The sequence below is a fragment of the Notechis scutatus genome, chromosome 9 (genome assembly GCF_049901735.1).
Source record: "Notechis scutatus isolate UNSWTSFEM ecotype Mainland chromosome 9, rNotScu1.2, whole genome shotgun sequence".
NCBI classification, from domain to species: Eukaryota; Metazoa; Chordata; class Lepidosauria; order Squamata; family Elapidae; genus Notechis; species Notechis scutatus.
The window spans coordinates 18,171,624-18,196,126 of NC_142017.1; the positions used below are offsets into that span (position 1 = coordinate 18,171,624).

General features: G+C 44.9%; 2 protein-coding genes and 1 long non-coding RNA gene across 3 annotated transcripts; 2 read left to right on the plus strand and 1 right to left on the minus strand.

Annotated features, from left to right (window-relative positions):
• The first annotated feature begins 3,461 nt into the window (after positions 1 to 3,461).
• Positions 3,462 to 12,527, plus strand: POLR2C (RNA polymerase II subunit C). Its single transcript, XM_026672086.2, has 9 exons — positions 3,462 to 3,805; positions 5,690 to 5,739; positions 5,847 to 5,915; positions 6,282 to 6,334; positions 6,986 to 7,114; positions 8,242 to 8,293; positions 9,498 to 9,666; positions 10,386 to 10,460; positions 11,705 to 12,527. The coding sequence occupies exons 1-9, from the start codon at positions 3,720 to 3,722 to the stop codon at positions 11,847 to 11,849; spliced, it is 828 nt and encodes a 275-aa protein (XP_026527871.1). The 5' UTR covers positions 3,462 to 3,719; the 3' UTR covers positions 11,850 to 12,527.
• Positions 3,812 to 5,677, plus strand: LOC148129847 (uncharacterized). The gene is made up of 2 exons (XR_015750652.1): positions 3,812 to 4,000; positions 4,138 to 5,677. It is a non-coding gene; the product is annotated as an uncharacterized LOC148129847 (long non-coding RNA).
• A 7,645-nt stretch (positions 12,528 to 20,172) lies between the features above and the next one.
• LOC148129848 (metallothionein-like) lies at positions 20,173 to 23,474 on the minus strand. Its single transcript, XM_087971676.1, has 3 exons — positions 23,384 to 23,474; positions 21,574 to 21,639; positions 20,173 to 20,408 (listed from the first exon to the last, which is right to left on the minus strand). The coding sequence occupies exons 1-3, from the start codon at positions 23,412 to 23,414 to the stop codon at positions 20,314 to 20,316; spliced, it is 192 nt and encodes a 63-aa protein (XP_087827802.1). The 5' UTR covers positions 23,415 to 23,474; the 3' UTR covers positions 20,173 to 20,313.
• Between the last annotated feature and the right edge of the window lie 1,029 nt (positions 23,475 to 24,503).

A 24,503-nucleotide genomic window follows, 5' to 3' on the forward strand; every position in this document is an offset into this window, starting at 1 on the left:
GCTTCCATTTCGATGGCCATGAAAAATCCAAGGGGGGAGAGGGAGAGATGGTAATTGGTGGAAAACCCACCTGCAAAAAGGAATAAAACTTGCAATAAAGTCAGACAAAAAAGCCAATCACTGATTATAGGTAGTCCTCGACATGAGCCCAATTGGACCAGAATTTCCATGATAAGCAAAACAATGATCTTTTTTTTTTTGCCATGTGTGAATCACGCAGTTGTTAAGTGAATCACATGGTTGTTAAATGAGTCCAGCTTCTCTCCTTGACTTTGCTTGTTGGAAGCCAGCTGGAAAAGTTCTAAATGGCAATTGCATGACCCTGGAATGCTGCCACCATAGTAAGGAAATACATGCCAGTTGACAGGCGCCTGGATTCTGATCACATGATCACAGGGATGCTGTGCTCCTTGTAAGTGCAAGGACTGACCACAAATCATTTTTGTCAGTGCCGTTGAAACTTCGAATGGTCGCTCACTTAACCTTGATTTAGACTTCTGCATCATTGCAGTTCAGGGAATATATGCATTTGTCATTCAAAGATAGTTGCGTAGCTGTTGCACTTCTGCAAATGTTAAAGTTCTTGAGTAATAATACTACGCAATTATTGATCTTCTGCAGGTTCCAGTCTTGAGGGGCAGGCTTGCTTGTACACACTGCAAAGAACATCAAAACACACTACAACAACATCGATTAACAATGGTTGAGGCTGCTAGAAGTGCAAGAGCCAGAACTCTGAATCTCCCTAGACACTCAAAGCAGCAAAAGAGGAAGTGAAGAAGAAGATGACAGCAGCAAGACAGATCATAGAGAAGCCCTTTGGAACTCTGGCTGCAAGATGGTCGATTCTTGGGCAGCCCATAAAGTTCCACCCAGATAAAATCTCTGATACATGTATTGCTCTTCACAATCACATAATCAGTACTGATGCCATCAACATACAAACAAGAAATGTGCCACCTAAGTTTGTAGACACTCTTTCAATATCTGATGGGATACAGGAGGGAGAATGGAGGACAAACACCAAAACATCACATACTGCTCCAGGAGTCTGCAGGGACCTGATGCAGTTTTTCCAGACTCCACCAGGGAAGGTGCCCTGGCAGGATGCAGTGTTGAGGTGTGGCAAACTAAACTGAAGCATAAATGTAGCAGAAAACTGACACTGCCTCAGCCACACACTCTTTGATGTCCTCATCAATACTTTTTCTAACAAGAACCTCAGTGTTGTCTTGAATAGAAGTGTGTTTCAGTATGTTTTTCTACATGTAAAGGTGTTAAGAAATTTTGTTCAACAAACCCACAAATCAGAAATCTATAGACTATAGATGCATATATATAGTCTATAAATCTATATAGAACTATATAGATCTATAGTACTTTAGATCAGTTAATTTCAACACTAACAATGCTAAATAAAACTTAACAAAATTCTTCCTTTTCCTTCCTCTACCTCCCTAGCAAAGAACTGCACAAATGCCTCATCACAGATGGACAGAGTCATTTATTCTGGCCTTCGTTTGGTTCTATTGTGGTGTACTATGCATGTAAAAAGGTGTACAAAGCATACTAATTTCAAACTGTCAGAACAAAATGAATGAAAACCAAATACAAAAACATAAATACAAAATGGATTTTCCAACAGTAAAAATTAAACTGTTTTAAACTGTCAATGAAGCTGCTTCAAATTGTCCAAACTATTGGGCGTGTGCATCAGAAGGCACACTGAAGAATCTGGCTTTTGTGGCTTCCACACGATCTGGTGGCAGTTTCCTCAAACAGTCCATAACAGCCAGTGCAAAAGTTTTATATTCATCGTTGCTCCGGCTGTTAGTGGGGCTCAACAACGACATCATTGCAGTATAGGTTTGAAGCTTCTCCCGGCATAGAGTGACAATAGTGTCCAGTATCCCGTCCCCTTCCATTTTCTTCCTCCTCTTTCTTGAATGGAGGGCCGGTGACTTTATGGATGACACAGTGGATACACTGGTTGAACCCTCTTCCTCACTGCTGTGCAGTCAGAAGACACTTGAGTCCCTGGATGTGAGGTATGGTATGGATAACATGTCTTCTGTTTTCAATGTTGAGTCCAAGGAGTTTTGCACTATGGGACTTGGAGTGACATCCTCAGGCTGTAATGGTATAATTTGTGCAAATGATTATCCAAACAGACAGATACATGATTGCATGCATAACCCCCTCACATGCACTCATGTCATTAGCATGAAAACTTTAGAGACAGCCATGCTGTCTGGGGAATTCTGGGAGTTGAAGTCCACAAGTCTTAAAGTTGCCAAGTTTGGGGACGCCTGTTCTATATAGATCCCAAGAAGGAGTCAGACTAGAAGACCTCAAAGGTCCCTGCCAGTCCCTAGGACTCTTCCCATATTCTGCCCATTTTGTAACCAGGGGTTGTGGAGGGCGGGGGGTGGGGGGTGGAACCAAGCTAATCCATCAAGACTTAAAACTGATCAGTAAATATTTTGATGGTTATATAATCAATATGGAAGATAATATGCTTTCTAATAATGACTGATATTATCCCATATCTGTTTGTACCTGATTATGATTAGGATGATGTTTATATTTTAAACACTTTGGACACCTAGAAAACACACTGCTCAATATAGAAATGGAATTTGTGATATAAAACAATAAAAAATATTTAATTAAAAAAAAGAGTTCGATATGTTTTTTGTTGCTAACTCCAGTTTAGGATTAAAGCAAGGATTATGCACAAATTATGCATTATGGCTGCTTCACAATTTGTGGACCCCAGACTGTGGTTCCAGACTGATGAATACAGTTCATCAGTCTGGAACCCACACTACGTATCTAATATTAGCACAATTGAGAAAGTCCAGAAATATTTCACAAGAAGAGTTCTCCACTCCTCTACTCGTTGTAGAATACCTTATGCCACCAGACTTGAAATTCTAGAACTAGAAAACCTTGAATTACGCCGTCTTCGGTCTGACTTAAGCATGGTATATAAAATCATACATTGCAATGTCCTACCTGTCAATGAATACTTCAGCTTCAACCATAACAACACAAGAGCACACAATAGATACAAACTCAAAGTAAACCGCACCAAACTTGATTGCAGGAAATACGACTTCAGCAATAGAGTGGTCAATGTCTGGAATACTCTACCCGACTCTGTAGTTTCTTCCCCAAACCCCAAAAACTTTAACCTTAGACTGTCTACTATTGACCTCACCCCTTTCCTAAGAGGTCTGTAGGGGGCGTGCATAAGCGCACCAACTTGCCTACCGTCCCTGTCCTATTGTTTCTCTTATTCTTTTATTTTTCTTATATGTACCCATTTCATGTATTCACAACTATGTATACATTTATACTTATTATCTTGTAAACAATTGGCAAATCAAATAAATAAATAAAAATAAATAAATAAAACTCCCAGAGTTCCTGAGCCAGCAAAGCTGGCTCAGGAACTCTGGGAATTGGAGTCCACCAGTCTTACCAGTCCACCACGCTGAGCGCAGCGCGCAAGCAAAGCCACCCAAACGGCCGGGGAGAAGCGCGCAGAAAGGCGGTGAGAGGGCGCTCCAGGGCCGGACTGAGAGAGGCTGCCCGTCCTGCACCGGGTCCTCCCGGGTCGCTGGGAGGCAGGCGAGCGCCCGGCCGGCCCTGGAGAAGGAGCCGCGGCACGGAGGAGGAGGAGGAGGAAGCGGAGGCGCCGGAGCCCGCTCGCCATGCCGTACGCCAACCAGCCCACCGTGCGCATCACGGAGCTGAGTGACGACAACGTCAAGTTCATCATCGAGAACACCGACCTGGCGTGAGCAGCAGTGGCCGCCCTCGGTCCCCGGGAGAAGCCCCTCGGAGGCGCTTCCTCCATCCCGTCCCCCGTTGCCCTCGCTTGCCCAGACCCGGGGACGGATAGACGGGGCGGGGGGCGGGGGAGGTCTGCACGGCCAGGCGGTCTGGACACGCGGGTCTTTCCCACTCCCACCCGGGCGTGGGGAGATGCAGCGTGGGGTGGAAGAGAGACGCGTGGGAGGCACGCGGGTCCTTCCCTTCCACCCACACTTGGGAGGAGATCCGGTGATGGACAGCTGGTCTGGACGCGCGGGTCTTTCCCACGCCCACCCGCGCGAGGGGAGATGCAAGCCAAGGCTAACTGGGCTGGACACGCGGGTTTCCTCTCCCCCTGCACCAACCTATGGTGGGGGGAGATCCAGTTATGGACAGCTGGTCTGGACACGCGGGTCTTTCCCATTCCCACTCGTGCACGTGGGGATATCCAGCATGGGGTGGGAGATCCGTGGGGTTGAAGGGAGACACGCAGGTCCTTCCCTCCCACCAGGGTGTGGGGAGATCCAGCCACGGCCAGCCTGCCTGGAAACGTGGGTCCTTCCACCCAGGCGTGGGGAGATGCAGTGTGGGGTGAAAGGGAGACATGCCTTTCTCTTCCACATGTGGGGAGATCCACCACGCCAGCTGGTTGTGGGCAGGCGTGTCTTTCCTCCACCCACCCACTTAGACTTAACAACTGACTTGTTTAGCAATGGAAATTTTGGACTCAATTGTGGTTTGAATATTTCGAACTGTTACCATCAGGGAGACGTTATAGGAGTCTTAAAATGAGGACTAATAGACTGAGAAACAGTTTCTTTTCCAAGGCAATAATTGTCTTGAATCAAACAATGCATATGTGGTTTAGCCCTATGTATATAGTGGCATTTTTAAACTCACTATTTGTTTTAGATAGGTTTTAGACTAGGTTTTTAATTATTATTTTAATTATTTTAATTTTTAAATACTCTGAAGTGCGATTGTGATGTAGTGTTTGGGACACTGTGCTGGAGTAGCTTTCAAATTTCATTGTATTTGTAGAATGCAATGACAATAAAGGTATTCTATTCTAAGGCCATGATGGCAAACCTATGGCACACATGCCACAGGGGGCACACAGTCCTATTTGTGCTGGCACATGAGCCCCAGGCAAACTTACCTTTGCGCACCTCCAAGCTGATTTTCGGGGCTTTTTCGGCCTCCCAGAGGCTCGAGGGAAGCCTCTGCAGCCTTTGGAGGCCGAAAAACAGGCCTGTTTTGTCACTTCCTGTATTTCCGGAAATATTGGAAGTGATGAAACGGGCCCATTTTTTGATCTCCGAAGGCTGCAGAGGCTTCTCTCGAGCCTCTGGGAGGCTGAAAAAGGACCAAAAATCAGCTGGGAGGTGCGTGCATGCGCATTGCTGGTAAGGGGGCATGGGGGTTCATGCGCGCACACGAGCAAGCATGCACACAATTTTCAGCACAGGAGCCCAAAAAGGTTAGCCACCATTGTCCTAAGGGAAGAGCTTACCTGTATTGCAATGGACCCTATACATGGGACTGCCCTTGAAGGCCAGCAGTCAAGCTGCAAATGGTTTCGCGTGGAGGTTTTTTGGGGGGGAGGGGGGCTGGTTGCTCCCTCCAGCAGGACCCACCGCTTTCTCAAACTTGGCAACTTTAAATCAGATAGATTTCAACACCCAGAATTGCCCCACCAGCATGGGAAATTATGGTTCATCGTCCAGTCGGCCAGATACTCAAACTGGATTTGGAATTGTTATCCACCTATCGAGTCCTTCTTAAGAACTGAGATAATTATTACAACTATTGCAATTTAACTATTGCAATATTGTAAATATTGTGTTGTTGTTTTTTTTAATTCCAGAGTCGCAAATTCCATCAGGAGGGTATTCATAGCAGAAGTTCCTATCATAGGTAAAATCCCCCGGCATTTATCACGTTTTCTCATTCGTTCACTTTCCCTTTGCATTAATCTGGGAAGAAAATTCCTTGCGTTTACTTAATTCTTATTTTGTTTTCAGCTATAGACTGGGTTCAGATTGATGCCAATTCATCAGTGCTGCACGATGAGTTCATCGCACACCGATTAGGTGGGTAATCCTAAAACAGAAGAAAAAAGCCTTTTTTTTTTCTCTTTTGCACATTTTTATTTTGTTTTATTCAGAAAATGAATATTTAAAAAATTACAAAAATAAAACAGAAGGAAAAAGCATCTCTAGGAATTCTTTAAATCCGTATTGGCAACTTTAAGATACGTGGACTTCAACTCCCAGAATTCCCCAGCCAGCTCTGCATAATTCTGGGAGTTGACGTCCACATACCTTAAAGTTGGCAAGGTTGAGAAACACCGATATAGATTAAACTAGAAGAATTGCTATTTGAACATGTTCTGCCACATAGTTCTGACTGGATTGGAACTTTTGACTGTTTTTCATCCTCAATTTCTCTCCCCTTAGGCCTGATCCCCCTTACCAGCGATGGGGTGGTTGATAAACTACAATATTCCAGGGTGAGTCTAACCAAGCCAGCGATAAATTATATTTCTGAAGGATCACTGTGAGGAAGGAGTTAAAGATGGAGGATCAAAATTCCTGTTTCAATTCTGTGAGTCAGTTGTGAAGCCTCTGAAGGTAAATCACGTGAGCATGGAGATGCGGCAATGGTCATAAGGGTGAGACATGTTCGTAAGCCCCTTTCTTCAGTGCCGTTGTAACTTAGAATGGTCACGAAGTGAACGGATTAGTTGAGGACGACCTGTATTTAGCTCCACTTAATAGAGGGCATCTGACCCAGAGTGGTGCGGTGGCCTAGAGGTGGAGCCCTCGCCTCGCAATCAGGAGGCTGTGAGTTCGATCCTAGGCAGAGGCAGATCTTTCTCTCTCTGGGCACAATGAGAATATATCTGCCGAACAAAACTCCGCATTGGTGACAGGTAGGGCATCCAGCCAGTAAACACTCTGCTCCATTCAGTTGCCCAGACTCCATCTTGCAAGGGATTATGGGGTCATTAAAAGATGATGATGATGATGATGGAGAACATCTGACCATGGCCAGTGCAAATTCAATCCAGTGTTTGGGTTAGTTTAGAGGCCTGACAGTCCCTGGGTGAGTTGAGCTTCAGAAGGACCCCTCATCCTTCCTGTCTCCCCCTTTTTACCAGGACTGCAACTGTGATGAATTTTGTCCCGATTGTTCGGTGGAGTTCTCTCTCGATGTCCGGTGTAATGAAGACCAGACACGGCATGTCACATCTCGGGACCTGATCTCCAACAACTCCCAAGTTATACCGGTCAGTGTATCCTGTTCTCTGTCTCCACACCACAGTTGGGTCAAGACACAAGCAGGGCCGAGATTCCAAGGAAGCAAATTGATGGTCACAAGGGACTATTGACAGACTCTAGAGCCGTGATGGCGAACCTATGGCACACATGCCACAGGTGGCACACAGAGCCATTTGTGCGAGCACGCAAGCCCCAGCCAAATTTACCTGCACTGCGCATGCACGTGCCTCTCACTTGCTTTTCAGCCGGATTGAGGCCTTTTTTGGCCTCCCAGAGGCTCGAGGGGAGTCTCTGCAGCCTTTGGAGGCTGAAAAACAGGCCCGTTTTGTCACTTCCGGTATTTGGAGGCCTGTTTTTCGGCCTCCAAAGGCTGCAGAGGCTTCCTTTGAGTCTCTGGGAGGCCGAAAAAGGCCTCAAACGGGCCAAAACAGTGCAAGTAAGGGGGCAATGGGGGGGGAGGTTGTTGCACGCACATGTGCAGGGGAGACAGGGCACATTGCATTGTGGGTGCTGGCACATGCGCACGCACACTTTCGGCACACCACAACAAAAAGGTTCGCCATCACTGCTCTAGAGAGCTGGTTCAGAAACTCTTGCTTCTTTCGAAGGACAAAGTGTGATATTTGTTGTTATTTATTATAGTTATTTGTCCAAAACTACTGCATATTCAAATGTCATGAGTTGAACTGTCAGACCTGCTTCAGCTTAGGGGTCTAAGTAAAAATGATCCTTACCTCCACTTGTTGATAAAGGTATCGTTTACTAAAAGTCAAGCGAATTACAGCAGTTCAAATCCAGAACTAAGCTTGCGTGTAAAAATTTTCCCAGTTAACTTTCCTTCCTTAGTGCCTTCCCATTGCTTGCTCTCACCATCCAATCAATTTAAAAGAGATGTTTTGGAAACAGTCACACTCCATGTGTGGCATTGTTCTCTCAAGGAAATGACCTTGAAAACTTCGTAGGTTTTCAAAGAGAAATATTCCATTCATTTTCCTCCAAGCCTTTGCCATCCTTTCCACCCCCCAGGGTTCATGGCAGACTAGCAGTAGGGTGGCACTTCTGGCAGAACTGCCAACATTTTTCTGAAGAGGAGAAGTCTTCATTCCTTGTCCTACCTTTCCTTTGTCCTCTGCAGGTGACATCCAGGAGAAGGGACAACGACCCCAATGACTACGTTGAACCAGATGGTACGTTCCCAAACATGGCTGGCCTGGGGAATTCTGGGAGTTGAACTCCACAAGTCTTAAAGTTGCCAAGTTTGGAGAGATTCCTGCTTTAGGCAGAAGGAGCATTCTGGCAGATCTATGAGCCATCACTTGAGTATCAGATACCACAGCTGCAGTTGGGAATAAGAGCATTGGATGGCTATAAGAAGTTTGAGCGGATGATGGAGGTGATGATCAAGGAAGGTATTGGGGTGGGAAGACTTTTCTGGCCAAGACATCCAATATCTTTCTTGCCTTATAGCAATACTTAGACTTATATACCACTTCATAGTTCTTTACAGCCCTCTCTAAGCGGTTTACAAAGTCAGCCTCTTGCCCCCAACAATCTGGGTTCTCATTTTACCAACCTCGGAAGGATGGAAGGCTGAGTCAGTCTTGAGCCGGTCACAATCGAGCTTCTGGCAGTGGGCAGAGTTAGTTTGCGATATTGTATTTTTAACCACTGTGCCACTACAGCGGATGGATGGATGGATGGACGAATAGATGATGGATGGATGGATGGGCGGGCGGGCAGGCAGATAGATATGGTAGATAGATGAGATTAAATTAGATTATAGATAGATAGGCAGGCAGGCAGGCAGACATAGAGATAGATAGTAATAGCACATAGGTTTATATACTGCTTCACAGTACTTTACAGCCCCTCTGTAAGTGGTTTACAGAGTCAGCCTCTTGCCCCCAACAACCTGGGTCCTCATTTTATCCACCTCAGAAGGATGGAAGGCTGAGTCAACCTTAAGCCAGTCAGGATTGAACTGCTGACAGTCGGCAGAATTGCATTCTAATCACTGCGCATGATGGATGAATGGATGGATGGATGGATGGATGGATGGAAGGAAGGAAGGAAGGAAGGAAGGAAGGAAGGAAGGAAGGAAGGAAGGAAGGAAAATAGCAATAGCGCTTAGACTTATATACCGCTTCATAGTGTTTCATAGCCCTCTCTAAACGGTTTACAGAATCAGCGTATTGCCCCCAACAATCTGGGTCCTCATTTTTACTCACCTCGGAAGGATGGAAGGCTGAGCCAACTTTGAGCCAGTCAGGATCAAACTCCATTCTGTGAGCAGAGTTAGCTTCCAGTACTGCATTCTTCATTTATGGGTACCCATCACTATTTGAATAAGCGCCCAGTCCCACAAGACGCACCGTTCTTTTTTTTTTTTAGACATCCTGATTGTCAAGTTACGGAAAGGCCAAGAACTAAGGCTCCGGGCCTATGCCACGAAGGGTTTTGGCAAGGAGCATGCCAAGTGGAACCCCACAGCGGGCGTGGCCTTTGAGTACGATCCAGACAATGCCCTGCGTCATACAGTCTACCCCAAGCCCGAGGAATGGTAGGTGTTCTGACCCAGCTCCCCCCAATCACAACCAATCCTCTGAAATGAACTCAAAAGATTCCTTTAATTAGGAGCGCCAGCAGCTTTGGCAAAAAGTTTCACTGCAGGCTAACAAGTCTGTCCGGCCAGAAGATGAATGGTCGTCTGCCACATCTATTCATCTTCACTCCCTTCCTTTTATTCCCCAGAGCTAGGGTGGAGCTTCGCTAGCAGCAATGGGTTTTCTGCCTAAGGACCAGTCCATAGATTTCCACTACTCTCCTCTCCTCTGCCATCTGTGCATCAGGCACTGGCCCACAGCTGTTCCTCCCCTTCCTCATCAGCCCCCTCCAGACCTGGGGATTGTTGACTCTCCATCTCAGGACTGACGGACGGTCCAGGGTCTCTCTCTTTGCTAGCTCCATTCCCTCTTCCCCCTTGGAGCTCTCAGGTTGTCCTGTTGCTGACTCCCATGCTTTATTGTTGTTTTTGTTTGGTCATTCAGGTGCTTCTGTCTTTTGTGACCTGAAAAACATATTTTCCTCCAAGACTGTCTTATCAGTACCTGCCTCTTTTGAGTTTCTCTAAGGTCATTTTGTGATCGGTGGTAGCATCTCATCCTCTTGACTTCTGACATCCTGTTTTCTGAAATGCCTTTGATGTTTTTCAAGCATCTTCTCTAGGGATATTTAACTTCACACCTCAAGGTCAACTCTTGTGTTTCTGTCTCCTTCTAGGCCGAAGAGCGAATATTCTGAAATTGATGAAGATGAAGCCCAGGCACCTTATGATCCCAACGGGAAGCCAGAAAGGTGAGCGATCGGGGAACCTGAACTAGATTTTGCTCCAACTGGAACTCAGCTGCCACTCATTAGGGCGATGGCATGCTCCGACCTCCCCTGAAATCAATACAGTACTTGGTTCACATTTCAGTTGAACCCATGTTTTGTTTCAATCCTGGCTTGTTAAACACCATAATTAATGGTGCAGAAGAGAATGAAAACAGAAGAGAATGAAAACAATAGAAGAGAAGAAGATAATAGGAGAATACAGAAAATAGGAAAAATAGAAAACAGAAAAACTAGAATGGAGAACAGTAAGAGTAGAGTAGAGGAGTAGAGTAGAGTAGAGTAGAATAGAATAGAATAGAGAACAGAACAGAACAGAACAGAACAGAACAGAACAGAACGACTGGAATGGAATAGAGATTGGAATGGAATGGAATAGAAACTGTAGTGTCACTTTAAATATACATTAATCAGCACGTTGTCAACTAAAAAATACTTCTTTGGTCTTTTTAGTTGCCGGTAGAAAGGGAGTGGGGAAAAGTAGTGCATTCCTGAAATGCTTCAGATAATTGCTAGGCAGCTCGAAGCTGTTGGCGTGCAAGATTATAACCGGAGAGCATGATTGATGACTCTTGGCTATGGATGTGTCCCATTGGAGAATATACATCCAGGAGGTGGAGGGAAGACTTATTATTTGAATGGGGGTGGATTTGTTGGAGCCCTGAAACATATATTAATCTATATATTCATATATTCATCTCTCAAAAGATAACCATTATGCGTATACCCACATACACATGTATGACACAGAGGAACATCGCAGTCTAGTTCAGATGTATACCTATACATGGCAACACACAAAAAAGAACCCTGCGAATTTACACAATGGATGGCTTAAGGCAGGAGTCTCCAACCTTGGCAACTTTAAGACTTATGGACTTCAACTCCCAGAGTTCCTCAGCCAGCTTTGCTGGCTGAGGAACTCTGGGAGTTGAAGTCCATAAGTCTTAAAGTTGCCAAGGTTGGAGACCCCTGGCTTAAGGGACCAAGATATTAACGCAATCTAGCAGTCCCTTGGGAATCTCCTCCCAGAGAGAACACCGTAATAATGGATCAATTGCCAGGAGCCCCTCCCCCTGAATGGTCCATTCAGGGGCACATGATCCGTGCAATAATTACATTAATAAAACCACAGATTATGAATCCCATGCGCCAGGCTTGAATTGTGGGTCCAATTAAGGTTCTCCAACCTTTTTATCCCCACTCAGGTTTTACTACAACGTAGAATCCTGCGGTTCTCTGCGTCCCGAGACCATCGTTCTCTCCGCCTTATCTGGATTAAAGAAGAAGTTGAGCGATCTCCAAACTCAGCTGAGTCAAGTGATCCAGAACGAAGTGCTGACTATCAACTGATCCTACTGGGCCGCTTGAAAACAACCCTGATTTCTGGGAAACGATAAAAGGCAGCCGAGATCACAGGAGGGCCCGATTTGCTCAGCGGAAACTACTCTGCCTCCAAATCCGATACCCGTTGGTGCTTTTCTCTTGCTAACCCTTTGGGTCAAAACAGGCTTTCTTCCGAATCGGCGTTTTTTTTTTCCAACCTGAAACCATTTTTAAGATATTGGGACTTCAAATCCCAGAATTTCCTAGACTGTAACGCCATGTTGGCTGAGGAATGCTGGGAGTTGAACTGTATCCATCTTAAGAGTTGTTGAGAAACGCTCTTCTAAATTGCATTGAGCATTCTCTAACAAAATATTGGCCTTAGGTCAGAGGTGCCCAACCTTGGCAAATTTAAGGCTTGTGGACTTCCAACTCCCAAGATACCTCAGCTAGCCGTGCTGGCTGAGGAATTTTGGGAGTTGAAGTCCACAAATCTTAAGTTGACACGGTTTGACACCCCTACCTTGGAAGTAAGAATATGCAGCTTGAGAATAAAACCGCCAACCTTATCTCTTGTTTCCTGTTTTGTTTTTGTTTTTTGTCTCTTTTGAGATCTTGAATGAAAGATCTCCAGTTTGAGGAAAGTCGGTGTTATACAACAGATGTTTGTTTACACAAAATAAAAATAAATTCTGCTTTGAGAAAGGTGCCTGCATTTTTATTTTTATTTCTCTTCCAGCTCAGAACATACTCCAGAGTTTAATAGAATCTGCTGCAAGGGTATAGAATCTCTTCCCTGTTAATTACACTTTAAACAAAATGGCTTCCTTTCCTCAGCCTCAATTTTGACACAGAGCAGAGACAGTTGTTTTATGGATCAGGTAAAACCATAGGTATATGAACCTAGGACTGGCAGTTCTCTACTTATAAACATTCATTTAGTCACCATTTGAAGTTACAGCGGCACAGAATCAGAATAGAGCTGGAAGGGACCTTGGAGGTCTTCTAGTCCAGCCCCCTGCACAAGCAGGAGAACCTATACCATTTTAGGCAAGTGATTGTCCAGTCTCTTCTTAAAAACCAAAAACGAATAAAAGTGACTTAATGGCCAAGGGTTTTTTGCAGCATCCCCATGGTCATTTATTTGTTTTTATTTATTTTATATGTCAAACGTACAAGATAACAAGTATAGGTATGAACATAAACATGAACAAAGGAAATAAATACAGATAAATTGGGACAGTAAGACAAGGACGATAGGCACGCTAGTGCGTTTATGCACGCCCCCTTTAAGGACCTCAGGAATGGGGTGAGGTCAATGGGACAGTTTGAGGTTGAAACTCGGTGTTTTTTTTTTATCATGCGATCAAAATTCAGACATTTGGCAACCGTCTCATATTTACAATGGCTGCAGTGTCCTGGGGTCATGTGATCATGTGTTTTGCGATATTCTGTTCTGACCCAAACCCTTGTCCAATAAAACCAACACGAAACCAAAGGGAACAAAAACCTTTTAATGAGTCTTACGAATCCCCGGTTAAAGCGCTGCTGCAAACTAATTAACTTTGATAAGCACGAGCCTCGCCAAAACTGTGCAAGGCTGCCAAGAATAACAGATAAGGTTACCTACAGATATTGTACAACACAAGAGTCTTCAATACCAACTAAGATACTGCAGTGTCCATGAGGCTCAAGTTTCAAAACATCTTTGCTTCCTGAAAAGAACGTCCGATTCACAGCTGGCTCATCTTCTTGAAGATAAGAAGGCCATTACCTTGCAGCCTTACTCCCGAGTCACCTGTGCTGCTGCAGCTGATCTTTCCTGTGAGCAATCCTGCATGCACGTGCACTGGGCACAGGCTCCTCGGGGACCTCTTCATCACTGCTGCCAGCCCCCACAATCTCTGAAGGCAGCAGTTCACTCCCTAATGGTCCTGGCCCCTCATCTGAGTCCTCGCTCTCCTCAGCCATCCCCACCTGCTGCCGGTTAACCACAATATATTCTGACAAGCAAAGTCCATGGGGAAGCCAGATTCCCTTAACAAGTCTGCTACTAATTTAACAACTGCAGTAATCAAAGTTCAGTAACACTTAAGTAGTTTGGGACAGGGCTCTCCAACCTGAGCGACTTTAAGACTTGTGGCTTTGCTGGCTGAGGAATTCTGGGAGTTGAAGTCCACAAGTCTTAAAGGTGCTGAGGTTGGAGACCCCTGGTTTGGGAGGAATGAAGGAAAAAGTCTGAGCATCACGGCCGTAGCGCATCTCTCTTGGTGATAGGCACAAAGGTTTGGATAGCTATATACACAAAACTGCCATGCTAAAAGTAACCACTGGGTGGCACCAGGCACTTGTGGATGAAAATAATGTCTTTAGTCTATGGCAGAATTTGAAGTAGATACTAATATTAGTAAGACTGCTAAGGTCACAAGCGAACTACCTGCAGTTAGGAACATCTCTTGCAATAACCAGGCACAGCAGCCACTCACTCCCAAGTTTGCAAAAGCTAGGAAACTATTATTAAAGCAAATGTTTTGTTGGAAATACCAGATAAAGTACTATCAGAAATTCCAATCACCCAAAGATAATGAGTTCTAGTTCTGCCTTAGGCTTGAAAGCCAGTTGGGTGACTTTGGACCAGTCCCTCTGTTTCAACCCAACCCACCTCACAGGGTTGTTATGGGGGAAAAAAGAGGATGGAGGACAACTTAGGCTTGTTCACAACCTTGAGTAACTTATAAAGTAATAAAAGGTGGGATAAAAGTTTGATCAAACAATAAAATACCTCTTGGTAGGAATTCTTTTTTGATTCTTCACCCCTCAGCATGGAGTGGAAAGCATGAGAAGGCAGGGAGGTTGCATACTGTCAAAGAAATGATACCGTGTTTCCCCGAAAATAAGACCCTGTCTTATATTTTTTGCCACAAAAAAAAGGCACCAGGTCTTATTTTCGGGGGATGCCATCCACTGACTAACCTCACTTGCGCGCGTTGCCCCTAGCTTCCTTTTCGCTGTCAGAGGCTTTCAGGAACAACTTCTTCTGCGGCCGGCAAGGCTTTCCTGAAGGCCTCAGCAGCCAATAACAAGCTCTGGATCGATCCAGAGCTTGGTTATCAGAACAGGGGCCTTCAGGAAAGCGTTGCCAGCCTTTCCAGCTGCAGAAGAAATGGGCCGGCAAGGCAGGTGTTGGGATGTGTGAGGCCTGGTTACAACTGCCCAAAGGTAAGTAGTAGGGCAGCTCCACCCACCCCCTATCCCCACCCTAGCTTAATTTTTACCTGTGCTCTCTGGAGTGGCATGGGCTTATTTTGGGGGGTAGGGCTTATATTGGGATCACATGTAAAAATCAAGCTAGGGCTTACTTTCAGGGTAGGTCGTATTTTCAGGGAAACGGGGTAGTGTAGACAAAGACAAGTTATTCATATTCATATTCACACACACACACATACACACACCCCTTTAGCCCATTAAGTACTGAACAAAGTTTAGAATACCACCTGGGAAAATGCATGCAAAATAATCTCCTCTCCTTTGAGTAAAGATGTTCAGAGCTTCCTCCCTTTCATCGAATTCCATGAGAACTTTTTGTAGAGGACAAGCGTTCTCGCTGTGCAAATTTCTCTACAAATACACTGTCCCTCCCTTGTGCCTTGGGCCTCCAAAGTCCTGAATCCTGCTGGAGCATTACCCTGCACAACATCTGTAAGTTGCTGACTGCAGCAACACAGCTAAGAGTGAGAAACACATTTCAGCCTGAAGCCATCTTCCTCATAACCTTGGCAAAAGGGTGCCAGCCCGTTTCCATGGTCCTACGTGCCTTACCTGGGCATAGGCCGTACATAAAAGTTCTTATTGTCTTTGAGCTATAGGGTTGAGGAGAACATTAGAAACCTGAGTTGAGAAGGCAAGTATCAATATTTGAAGGTAGACGTGTCTTTTTGAGAAGGAATATTCTGTGTCTCATATTCTAAGCTGATGGTTTGGATGGTTTCAAATATAGGGGGAAAAAACCTTTGAAATGTGTGTTTGTTATTATGGTCAAGTGATCAAAGTTAAATCTATATACTACTAAAATAACAGTGTTAGAAGGGATCTTGGAGGTCTTCCAGCCCAACCCCCTACTCAAGCAAGAGACCCTATACCAGTGGTGGGATTCAAAAATTTTTACTACCAGTTCTGTGGCCGTGGCTTGGTGGGCGTGGCAGGGAAAGGATACTGTAAAACTTCCACTCCCTTCCCACTCCTGGGGAAAGGTTACTGCAAAATCCCCATCCCCGCCCCACTAGCCTGCTTTCCAGCTCCGTTCTCCTGTGCAGGGCAACCAAAGGAGACCCAGCCGATCAGCTGGGACTCAATGGGAGGCAGAGAAGAGATGGGGTTGGCAGGGCCAGTCAGAGGTGGGATTTGCCGGTTCTCCAAACTACTCAAAATTTCCGCTACCAGTTCTCCAAAACTGGCCAGAACCTGCTGAATTCACCACCTCTGCCCTATACCACTCCGAACAAGTGGCTGTCCAGTCTCTTCTTAAAAGCCTCCAGTGATAGAAGGACCGACAACTTCTGAAGGCAAGCCGTTCCACTGGCGAACTGTTCTCACTGTTAGGAAATTGCAGTGGGATTTTTCAGTTAACTTGTTTCAAAAAACTACTTTTTCCTAGTAGTCTTTGCGCTTCGTTTTTATCCGTTTTTAACCATGGTTCTGAGTGGTTGCCCTGGGCATGTTTTTGTTAAAGGGGTAGGATGTTTTATTAGCTGCTTTTGGAAAATTACACATACACACAAGAAATCCACAGGGATTCAACCTTCTCGGGAAAAGTTCTAAAAAGGAGCTTTTCCAGCCAATCTCAGAACTGGGTGATTTTTAAATTTGCAGTCAAGGTTTTTTGAAACTTTTTTAAAAAAATTAAAATTCAGGTTGCATTCCCCCCAAGGCAATGCTTTGTTATGTCATTGTTATCATTAACGTTCTTTTTGATTGTTTTTAAGGTGGATTTTTGACAGTTTTGGAATGCCCTCTGGAGTGACGTTTGCAATTAGGTGGCCTATAAATTGAAAATACAGATAGTCCTTGACTTAGGACCACAATGGAGTCTGTTGCTAAGTGAGACCTTTGTTCAGTGAGGTTTGCCCCATTTTACATGACGCAATGGTCATTAAGTGTGAAAAACAGTCATACGTCAATTTTTTTCAGTGCCATTGCAACTTCAAATGGTCAGTAAACGATCTGTTGTAAGTTGGGGACTACCTATTTTTCTCTGGATCACCCCTTGGTCAATTTTGAAGCTGGGAATACTGAAATTGTTAGGTAAGGTTCCCCTCCCAATTCAGCCTCCCAAGACCTGGTTCTCCCCCGCAACACCCAATTTCCCCCCAAAACATGGGCAGTTTTAAGTTTTATGATTTAGTTTACTTTATTGTCATTGCACCTTGTACAACGAAATCAAACCCCATATTCAGTGCACATCATGACCATGAAAATAAACACAAACACAAATCCTTCACACTCAACACATTGAATTGAAAACCCCTGATATTGCATTCATATTGCACTACACTACACGGTAGAATTCAATAGAGCTACTGCCCTGGGATAAAATCTGTTTTCCAGCCTATCTGTCCTTGTTTTTATTATTCTGTACAGTCTGCCAGATGGTAATAGTTCAAGAAAAGGGTTCCCAGGATGAGATGGATCTTTGAGAATGTTTTGAACTTTCTTAAGGCAGCGGGAACTATAAAACTCTTCCAAAGAGGGGAGAGGGCAACCCATGATCTTTTATTTTATTTGCAGGCAGTAGGGCCAGTGGAGTGAGGGAACAGTTTCCTTCTAAGCCGGAGGGAGTGCAGTGTTTCTCAGTCTCTTTAAGAGGTGTGGACTTCAACTCCCAGAAGCCCCCATTTAGATCCATTTCTCTGTTATCGGGCAGGTGAAAACTAGACCAGGTAGGGACTCCACCACGTTCTTTCCCAAAATGGCAGCTTCAAGATTCATGGGAATTCTGGGAGTGGAAGTCCCTACATCTTTAAAATGGCTGAGAAATACCGAGCTGTACAGGAACAAGTTTCTATCTGTAGGTTTATCATCTCGCCTTGGGATCCAATGCGGGGCCATTCCTGCCCTCAAGAGAAAACTTACCTGTCTGTCTCTCTGCTTTTCAGCCACCTCGTCTCAAAAAAAAAGATGACTTTCTTTCCACCTTCTGCAGTTCCTGTGATTTGCCTGCAGCTCAAGCTGTCATCTCTTTTGTTTCAGAACAAGTTTGTAATTAGGCTGATGAGACTAAGGTGAGCCATCCTGTGCTCTTTGGGTTTCCACCTGTTTGCTTAAGGACAGGTGCTGCCCTTTCTCTTCTCTGGAAAACTGGGAGGGAAGCAAGAAGAGGAATCAGCAAGGCAGGAGTTAGTACAGGTAGTCCTCTACTTACAACAGTTCATTTACTGACCATTCAAAGTTACAACTGAAAAAAGTGACTTATGACCCATTTTTCACCCCTATGTCCGTTGCACTATCCTCGTGGTCATGAGATTTATATTCAGACAGTTGGGAAGTGACTCATAGTTATGACGTTTGCAGTGTCCTGGGGTCACGGGATCCCCTTTTGCAACCTTCTGACAAGCGAAGTCAACGGGGAAGCCACATTCACTTAATAACTGGGTTACTAATTTAACAACTGCAGTGATTCAGTTAACAAAGTGACAAGTCCTAATGGAATAAACTATATTTTTGATAGCACAAGCGTATCTGTTTTTTTACTGCGTGTTAACTAAAATACAAACCTATCTCACAGATTTACCTGTCTGCCTATCTGACTACGCTACACATTCTGTTTAGTTTGTTTTCCTTAACACTCGTTGGGGAACTCAGGCTTAACACTGTTTGCATGTCAGGCTACAGAACTTTTCCCATTCACTCAACTAGAATGAACTTCTCAAAACGTATCAAAAATGAATCCTTTATTGAGATGGGACAATTCCTGTAGGGGTTCAAAGCAGCGTCTGAGGGATACATAAGGGAGTTTAGAACCCCTCCCCTTATCTCGATGTGTATTTAGTGAAACAAAAGCCAGTATGTTAATTCCTCCCCACCCCTCTTGTAAGGAACGATCTTTCTCAGAGTTTCCCAGGGCATACCTAATTTCTCCCCCCACCCCCTTTCTAGAACAAACTTTTCCAGAGATTCCCAGGACACATCTCACTGTGGAATTTTTATGATCTTCTCATCTCCTGGCTGTGCCTCTCGGAAGTGATAGGTTCTGGCCATCTGGCTTTTCTCCCTCCATTGTATCATGTGTGGGTTATACACATTCGATATAAGATTAAATATATTCAGGTTACATCAAGAAAGGATTTCTTTATCAGCCTCACCCTCCCCTTTTCTTCTTCCATTGAAGAAATGAGATACACGGATCTGACATCGCATCAGGAAGGCCCGGACCACAGCTCCCATCATCCCCAATCAAGACCCAATGATTTCCAGATCCACCGTCACGCAATTGTCAGACAATTGTCAGATGTTATCCTATTGTTCAGAAGTGTCCAACCCTGGTGACTTTGAAGACCTGTGGACTTCAACTCCCAGAATTCCCCAGCCAGCATTCTGACAACTGCACTTCCAAGCCCATGGCAACCAGTTCTCCTTTACCACCATTTGCAGCATCCGATAGTCTTTAAGGATTGCAATTGGTGGCCCTTTTTTTTTGCCAGCTCTCATCCTACAAAGCCTGCTGGGGAATTTGCTTAACCATCATTTGATTTGCTTAAAGACCACAGCAGAAATGGTCAGAAACTCAGGTCCAGTCATGCCAGAAACTCATTTTGTAACTGTCGAAACTTATGATGGAAATTTCTGTCCCGATAGGAGCCAATTATTTTCCAAAGCACCTGAAGGCAGGACAATGGGTGGAAAGTAATCAAGGAGAGAAGCAACCTCGAATTAAGGGGAAATTTCCTGACAGAACAATTAACCAGTAGAACAATTAACCAGTTTGCCTTCAGAGGTTGGGGGGGAGGTTTTTAAGAGATTGTACATACATTTTGTCTGGAATAGTATAGGGTTTCCTACTTGAGCAGGGGCTGGACTAGAAGACCTCCAAGGTCCCTTCCAACTGTTATTCTGTTAATTGTAGTTGTAAAGTTGAGGACTATGTGTGGTCCTATCTATCAATCCCCACTCTATGGATCCAAAAGCAAACAAACTGCATTGCAAATGGATTTAGATCCCAAGATTTAAGGAAACCAAGATACATTCAGAAAACTCTCCCAGAGTTCCACTGTAGCTGTCAACTTTTAAAAGCAGGTTGATAACTTTGAAGAACACCCCACCCCTCCCAGAAACAGAAATCAAAACAGCCCCGTGGTTTGTCTGAAGTCAGCTTTATTTTCATGCTTTCAGGCATATAAAAACAATGGCAACACATATTGTGGTAGCCTGAACAAATCATTTTACTGTGCAACAGATTTTTAACCTAGTTACAAAAAGAAGTGGAGTGGGTTTGGGTTCAGGGGCAGCAGCTGCATTTGTTCAAAGAAGGGTCTTTGCAGACACAGCCTTTTGCACAGTTGTCACAGCTGGGTGGGCAGCAGGAACAGCAACCTGGAAAGAGTCAAGAAAAAACAGGGAGATTAAATAACTTGAGAAACTGAACACAGTAATCAATACCTCAATTTGGGATACTTGAAGGCATAGAATTGGTTTTCTAGATCAGACTGAATGTCTGCCTACACCAAGGGTCTTCAAACTTGGCCACTTTAAATTAAGACTTGTGGATTTCAACAATTCTGGGAGTTGAAGTCCACAAGTCTTAAAGTGGCCAAGTTTGGGGACCTCTGGCCTACACCAGAGTTTAAGACTTGTGGATTTCAACTCCCAGAATTCCTGAGCTAACATGACTGGAGGAGGAATTCTGGGAGTTGAAGTCCACAAGTCTTAAAGCTGTCAAGTTTGAAGACCCCATGTCTACACTACACTGGTTCAATTCCCACATTCAATCTCAACGTGACTCAGTTTCCAAAGGGACCACTGTATTTTGCCCAATTTATCGTAGTTTCCCTCTCCATCAAGCCAAAGTTTGGTTCATCCAAGGCGAGAGCATCATCCTTGCTCAGAATAAAATTCTCTAGAATGCATAGAATTAAACCTCAAGTACATTGCAATTGCATATACCTTAGGGACCTTGGAAGTCATCTACTCCACCCCTTGCTCAAGGAGGAGACCCTATACCATTTCTGACAAGCAGCTGTCCAGTCTCTTCTTGAAAACCTCCAGTGACCCACAACTTCTGAAGGCAAGCCATTCTACCAGTTGTTTGTTCTCACTTTTAGGGAAATTCTTAGTTCTCAATTGCTTCTTTCCTGGATTAGTTTCCATCTATTGTTTCTTGTTTCCTCTGGTGCTTTGGAAAATATCTTGACCCCCTCTTCTTTGTGGCAACCCTTCAAATATTATTCCTATTTGCTACGTCACCCCTAATCCTTTTCTGTAGACTAGCCATACCTAAATCCTGCAACTATTCTCATATTTTAGTCTCCTTTCTAATGGCTAGAACAATTACTTGAGCTGAAACTTTAATATCTTTCAAGAGCATTCACTCCATCTATCCAAACCCATAGACACTTACTCATGATAGCTCCAATGATTCCATGGGACTATACTTAGGCTTCTATCGCAAGTCTTTTGTCAAATCAGATGACACACAACTTCTCAGGAACTTGACATCTGGATTTTAACCCAATTGATTTTCTAGAAAATTAAGACTTACTTTTTTTGCATGAAGTGCATTTGCAGTTTTTGCATTTGCAGGATCCATTGCAGGAGCAGGAACTGCCTGAAATGTTAAAACAGGGAAGGAAAAGAACAAATGTCATTAGCTGAAAGGGAATATAGCAAACTACAACCATTATTTTAACCCCTTTCACTACTAACAAGGCATCTCCTGATGCAGGAACAGTTCACAAATTTCTTTTACCAGATGATACTTTTTTTTGCCCGCTTTCCAGGACAATTAAAGTTTGTGCAGGGCCTTCAGCACTTAAGACTTGCCCAAGTTTGACATCAAGAGGTAGCATTTAACAACCTGAACTGCTCTCCAGTTGCTAGTTTCATGCCAAGGATCCACGCCAGGTTTCTATGTGATTTCTCCCAGTCTTCAGGAGACTGTTAAAATGGCTAAATAAATGTGTAGACTTGTAGAAAATCAAGTTATTTCTCGAAGGAACTACTGACAAGGAGAATAGGCAAATTTATGGCAATTCTCTTCATTTCCCAGCTAGTTTTAATTTTATATTTGAAAAAAAAAAAAGCAAATTGGGAATAAATTAGCAGTAGGAAAACCAATTTTCCTTTCTGAACAGCTGCTAGGAGACTAGGAAAATGTCCCTAAGTTTTATCCTGTCTGGAAGCATCAGGTGTTTTTTTCTTTTGAAAACTTGAACATTTGAGCAAAGTATCCCTAAGGAGATGGAGTTTGCCAAACCTCTTAAAGAAAAAAAAAAGGCTGTAAACAGGTTTAGAAACAAATCTTTCTGCAAAAACTAGATAACGTTTCCGCTTAATGAAGTAGCCGTTTAATAAACACAGTGACGTAGTGCAGAGAAAAGGAAATTTATGGGCACAGTAGGATTTTAAACCAGGATTTGGGGCATTTTTTTCTCTCTGGAGTTTCTCTAGTGCAGGGGTCTCCAACCTTGGCAAGTTTAAGCCTGGAGGACTTCAACTCTGGCTGGGGAATTCTGGGAGTTGAAAGTCCTCCAGGCTTAAACTTGCCAAGGTTGGAGACCCCTGCTCTAGTGCACCCAAAAGGCTTTTCAAAATTAAATTTGTGTGCCCACCCAGAAAAACAGAGGAAAGAGACCTCAGGATCCGTCACACTTTAACCTTGGTTTAACAGACCTGTTTAATAATTCACATTAAACCACAATTTAACCATGGTTTTATGGCTTCCAAAGGCTGGGTTGGTACATGCTAAAACCAGAACTAAAATTATAGTTTACAGTGTGTATTACCCGCTTAGTGTCCAGCAGCTGCACAGAATAGGAACTTCTGCCGAGTGTGGGGTGGGGGCTTAAACCCCAGTTAGAGACCCAACACCCAGGAAGAGTTCACAGGGTTTGGGGAGCAGAAACGGGTCTCTCTCTTGGAGCACAACTCTTCGGAAGTTGTGGGACCTTCATCCCTGGGGGCTTTCAAGAAGAGACTGGACTGCCATCTGTCAGAAATGGTAGTAGGGTCTCCATGCTAGGGGGGGTTGGACTAGATGACCCACAAGGTCCCTCCCAACTCTGATAATCTGTAATCAGCACGAAGGAGACGGACAAACCCCACTTGCTTTCCCAACTCATTGGGTCCGGCAAGAAGACTCAACCCTCAACGAAAGCAACGAAGCCGCGGAGAAAAAAAAGGTTCTCTCCGCAACATTTCCGCGCATCTCCTCCGCTAAACATCTTCCTGGCTTGCTGGTTTCGGGGCAGCCGGTTCGGCAGCCAAACCGGGTTTTCTAAAGGGAGGAGGAGGAGTAGGCAACGCAACCCCCGCAGGCAAACCCTGGTGAGAAAGCTGAAGCTGAGACTTACCGGTGGCGCAGCCGCAATTCTGGGGATCCATCGCAACGAGAAAGAAAACAAGCGCAAACAGCCCAAAGCGAACGAAAGAGACAAGGATGCTGGTGGGTTGCCCGCCGCCGGCTTTTTTATAGCGGCCGCGAGGTCAGCGAGGCGTGTGCAAAGCGCCCAGCCCTCCCTCCTTCCTTCCCTTGTGCTGCGCACGGGCCGAAGGGGGAGGCGGTGAGGATGGGCGCAAAGGAGCCGCTGCTGCGCCACGCGCAAAGCCCCGAGCTCGGCCCCCCCTCTCCGCCTTTGCAAGCGGGCGCCCGCGGGCATCCGCCGCCCCTGGGCTCCGTTAGCCGAAGGGGGGGTGCAGCACGGGAAGGTACCCCGAAATTCACCTTCGTTTATCCCCCTGGAGCGAATGTAGGCGCCGGGAGGAGGGAGTCATTGATTAGAAACGGGGTCTGGGGGACCCCGACTCGGTTGGTGTCCAGGCTGCTGTTGAGGGGGTCGCCTCACACACACACACCCACACACGCACGACTGTCCTCCTGGGACCTCATCCTCTGCAGCTGGAAGCAACAGGTGGGGGGGCCAGGTTGGATCTGTGTGGCGTTGATTGGGGGAGATCCCTCGGATTTGCAAACGCCCCAGATGGGGATTCCCTTCGATGTGATGGTACAGAGTTGGAAGGGGTCTTGCAGGTCATCTAGTCCAACCCCCTGCCCAAGCAGGAGACCCGCCATCCTGTTGAAGGGGGCGTGCTGCTCTCCCCTTTCTAACCCATAACTGGGAATGTCCATTTGGTCTGGAACTTTATGGCAGGATCCAGGCAATGGGGCGTCTTTCTTTAGATTAAGATAACATTTTATTTTATTATATTTGTGGATCAGGATGATCAATGGCTTTGCGTTAAGGTCTCTTGGTTTTTTTCTTGATCACAACAACCCTACGTAGTATATTGGAGGAAATTTTTCAGGGAGCTTGGATGAACTTCACAGTCCTACAGCATCACTCTGCTGGATCCCAATTAAGATTAAATCAAACAAGGTTTCTCGTAGATTCAATAATTTCCTCCCAGTGCTGCACCTTAGCTAGCCAGCCCTCGAGCTCAACAAGTTTTGGATTTAATGAGGGCTAAATATGA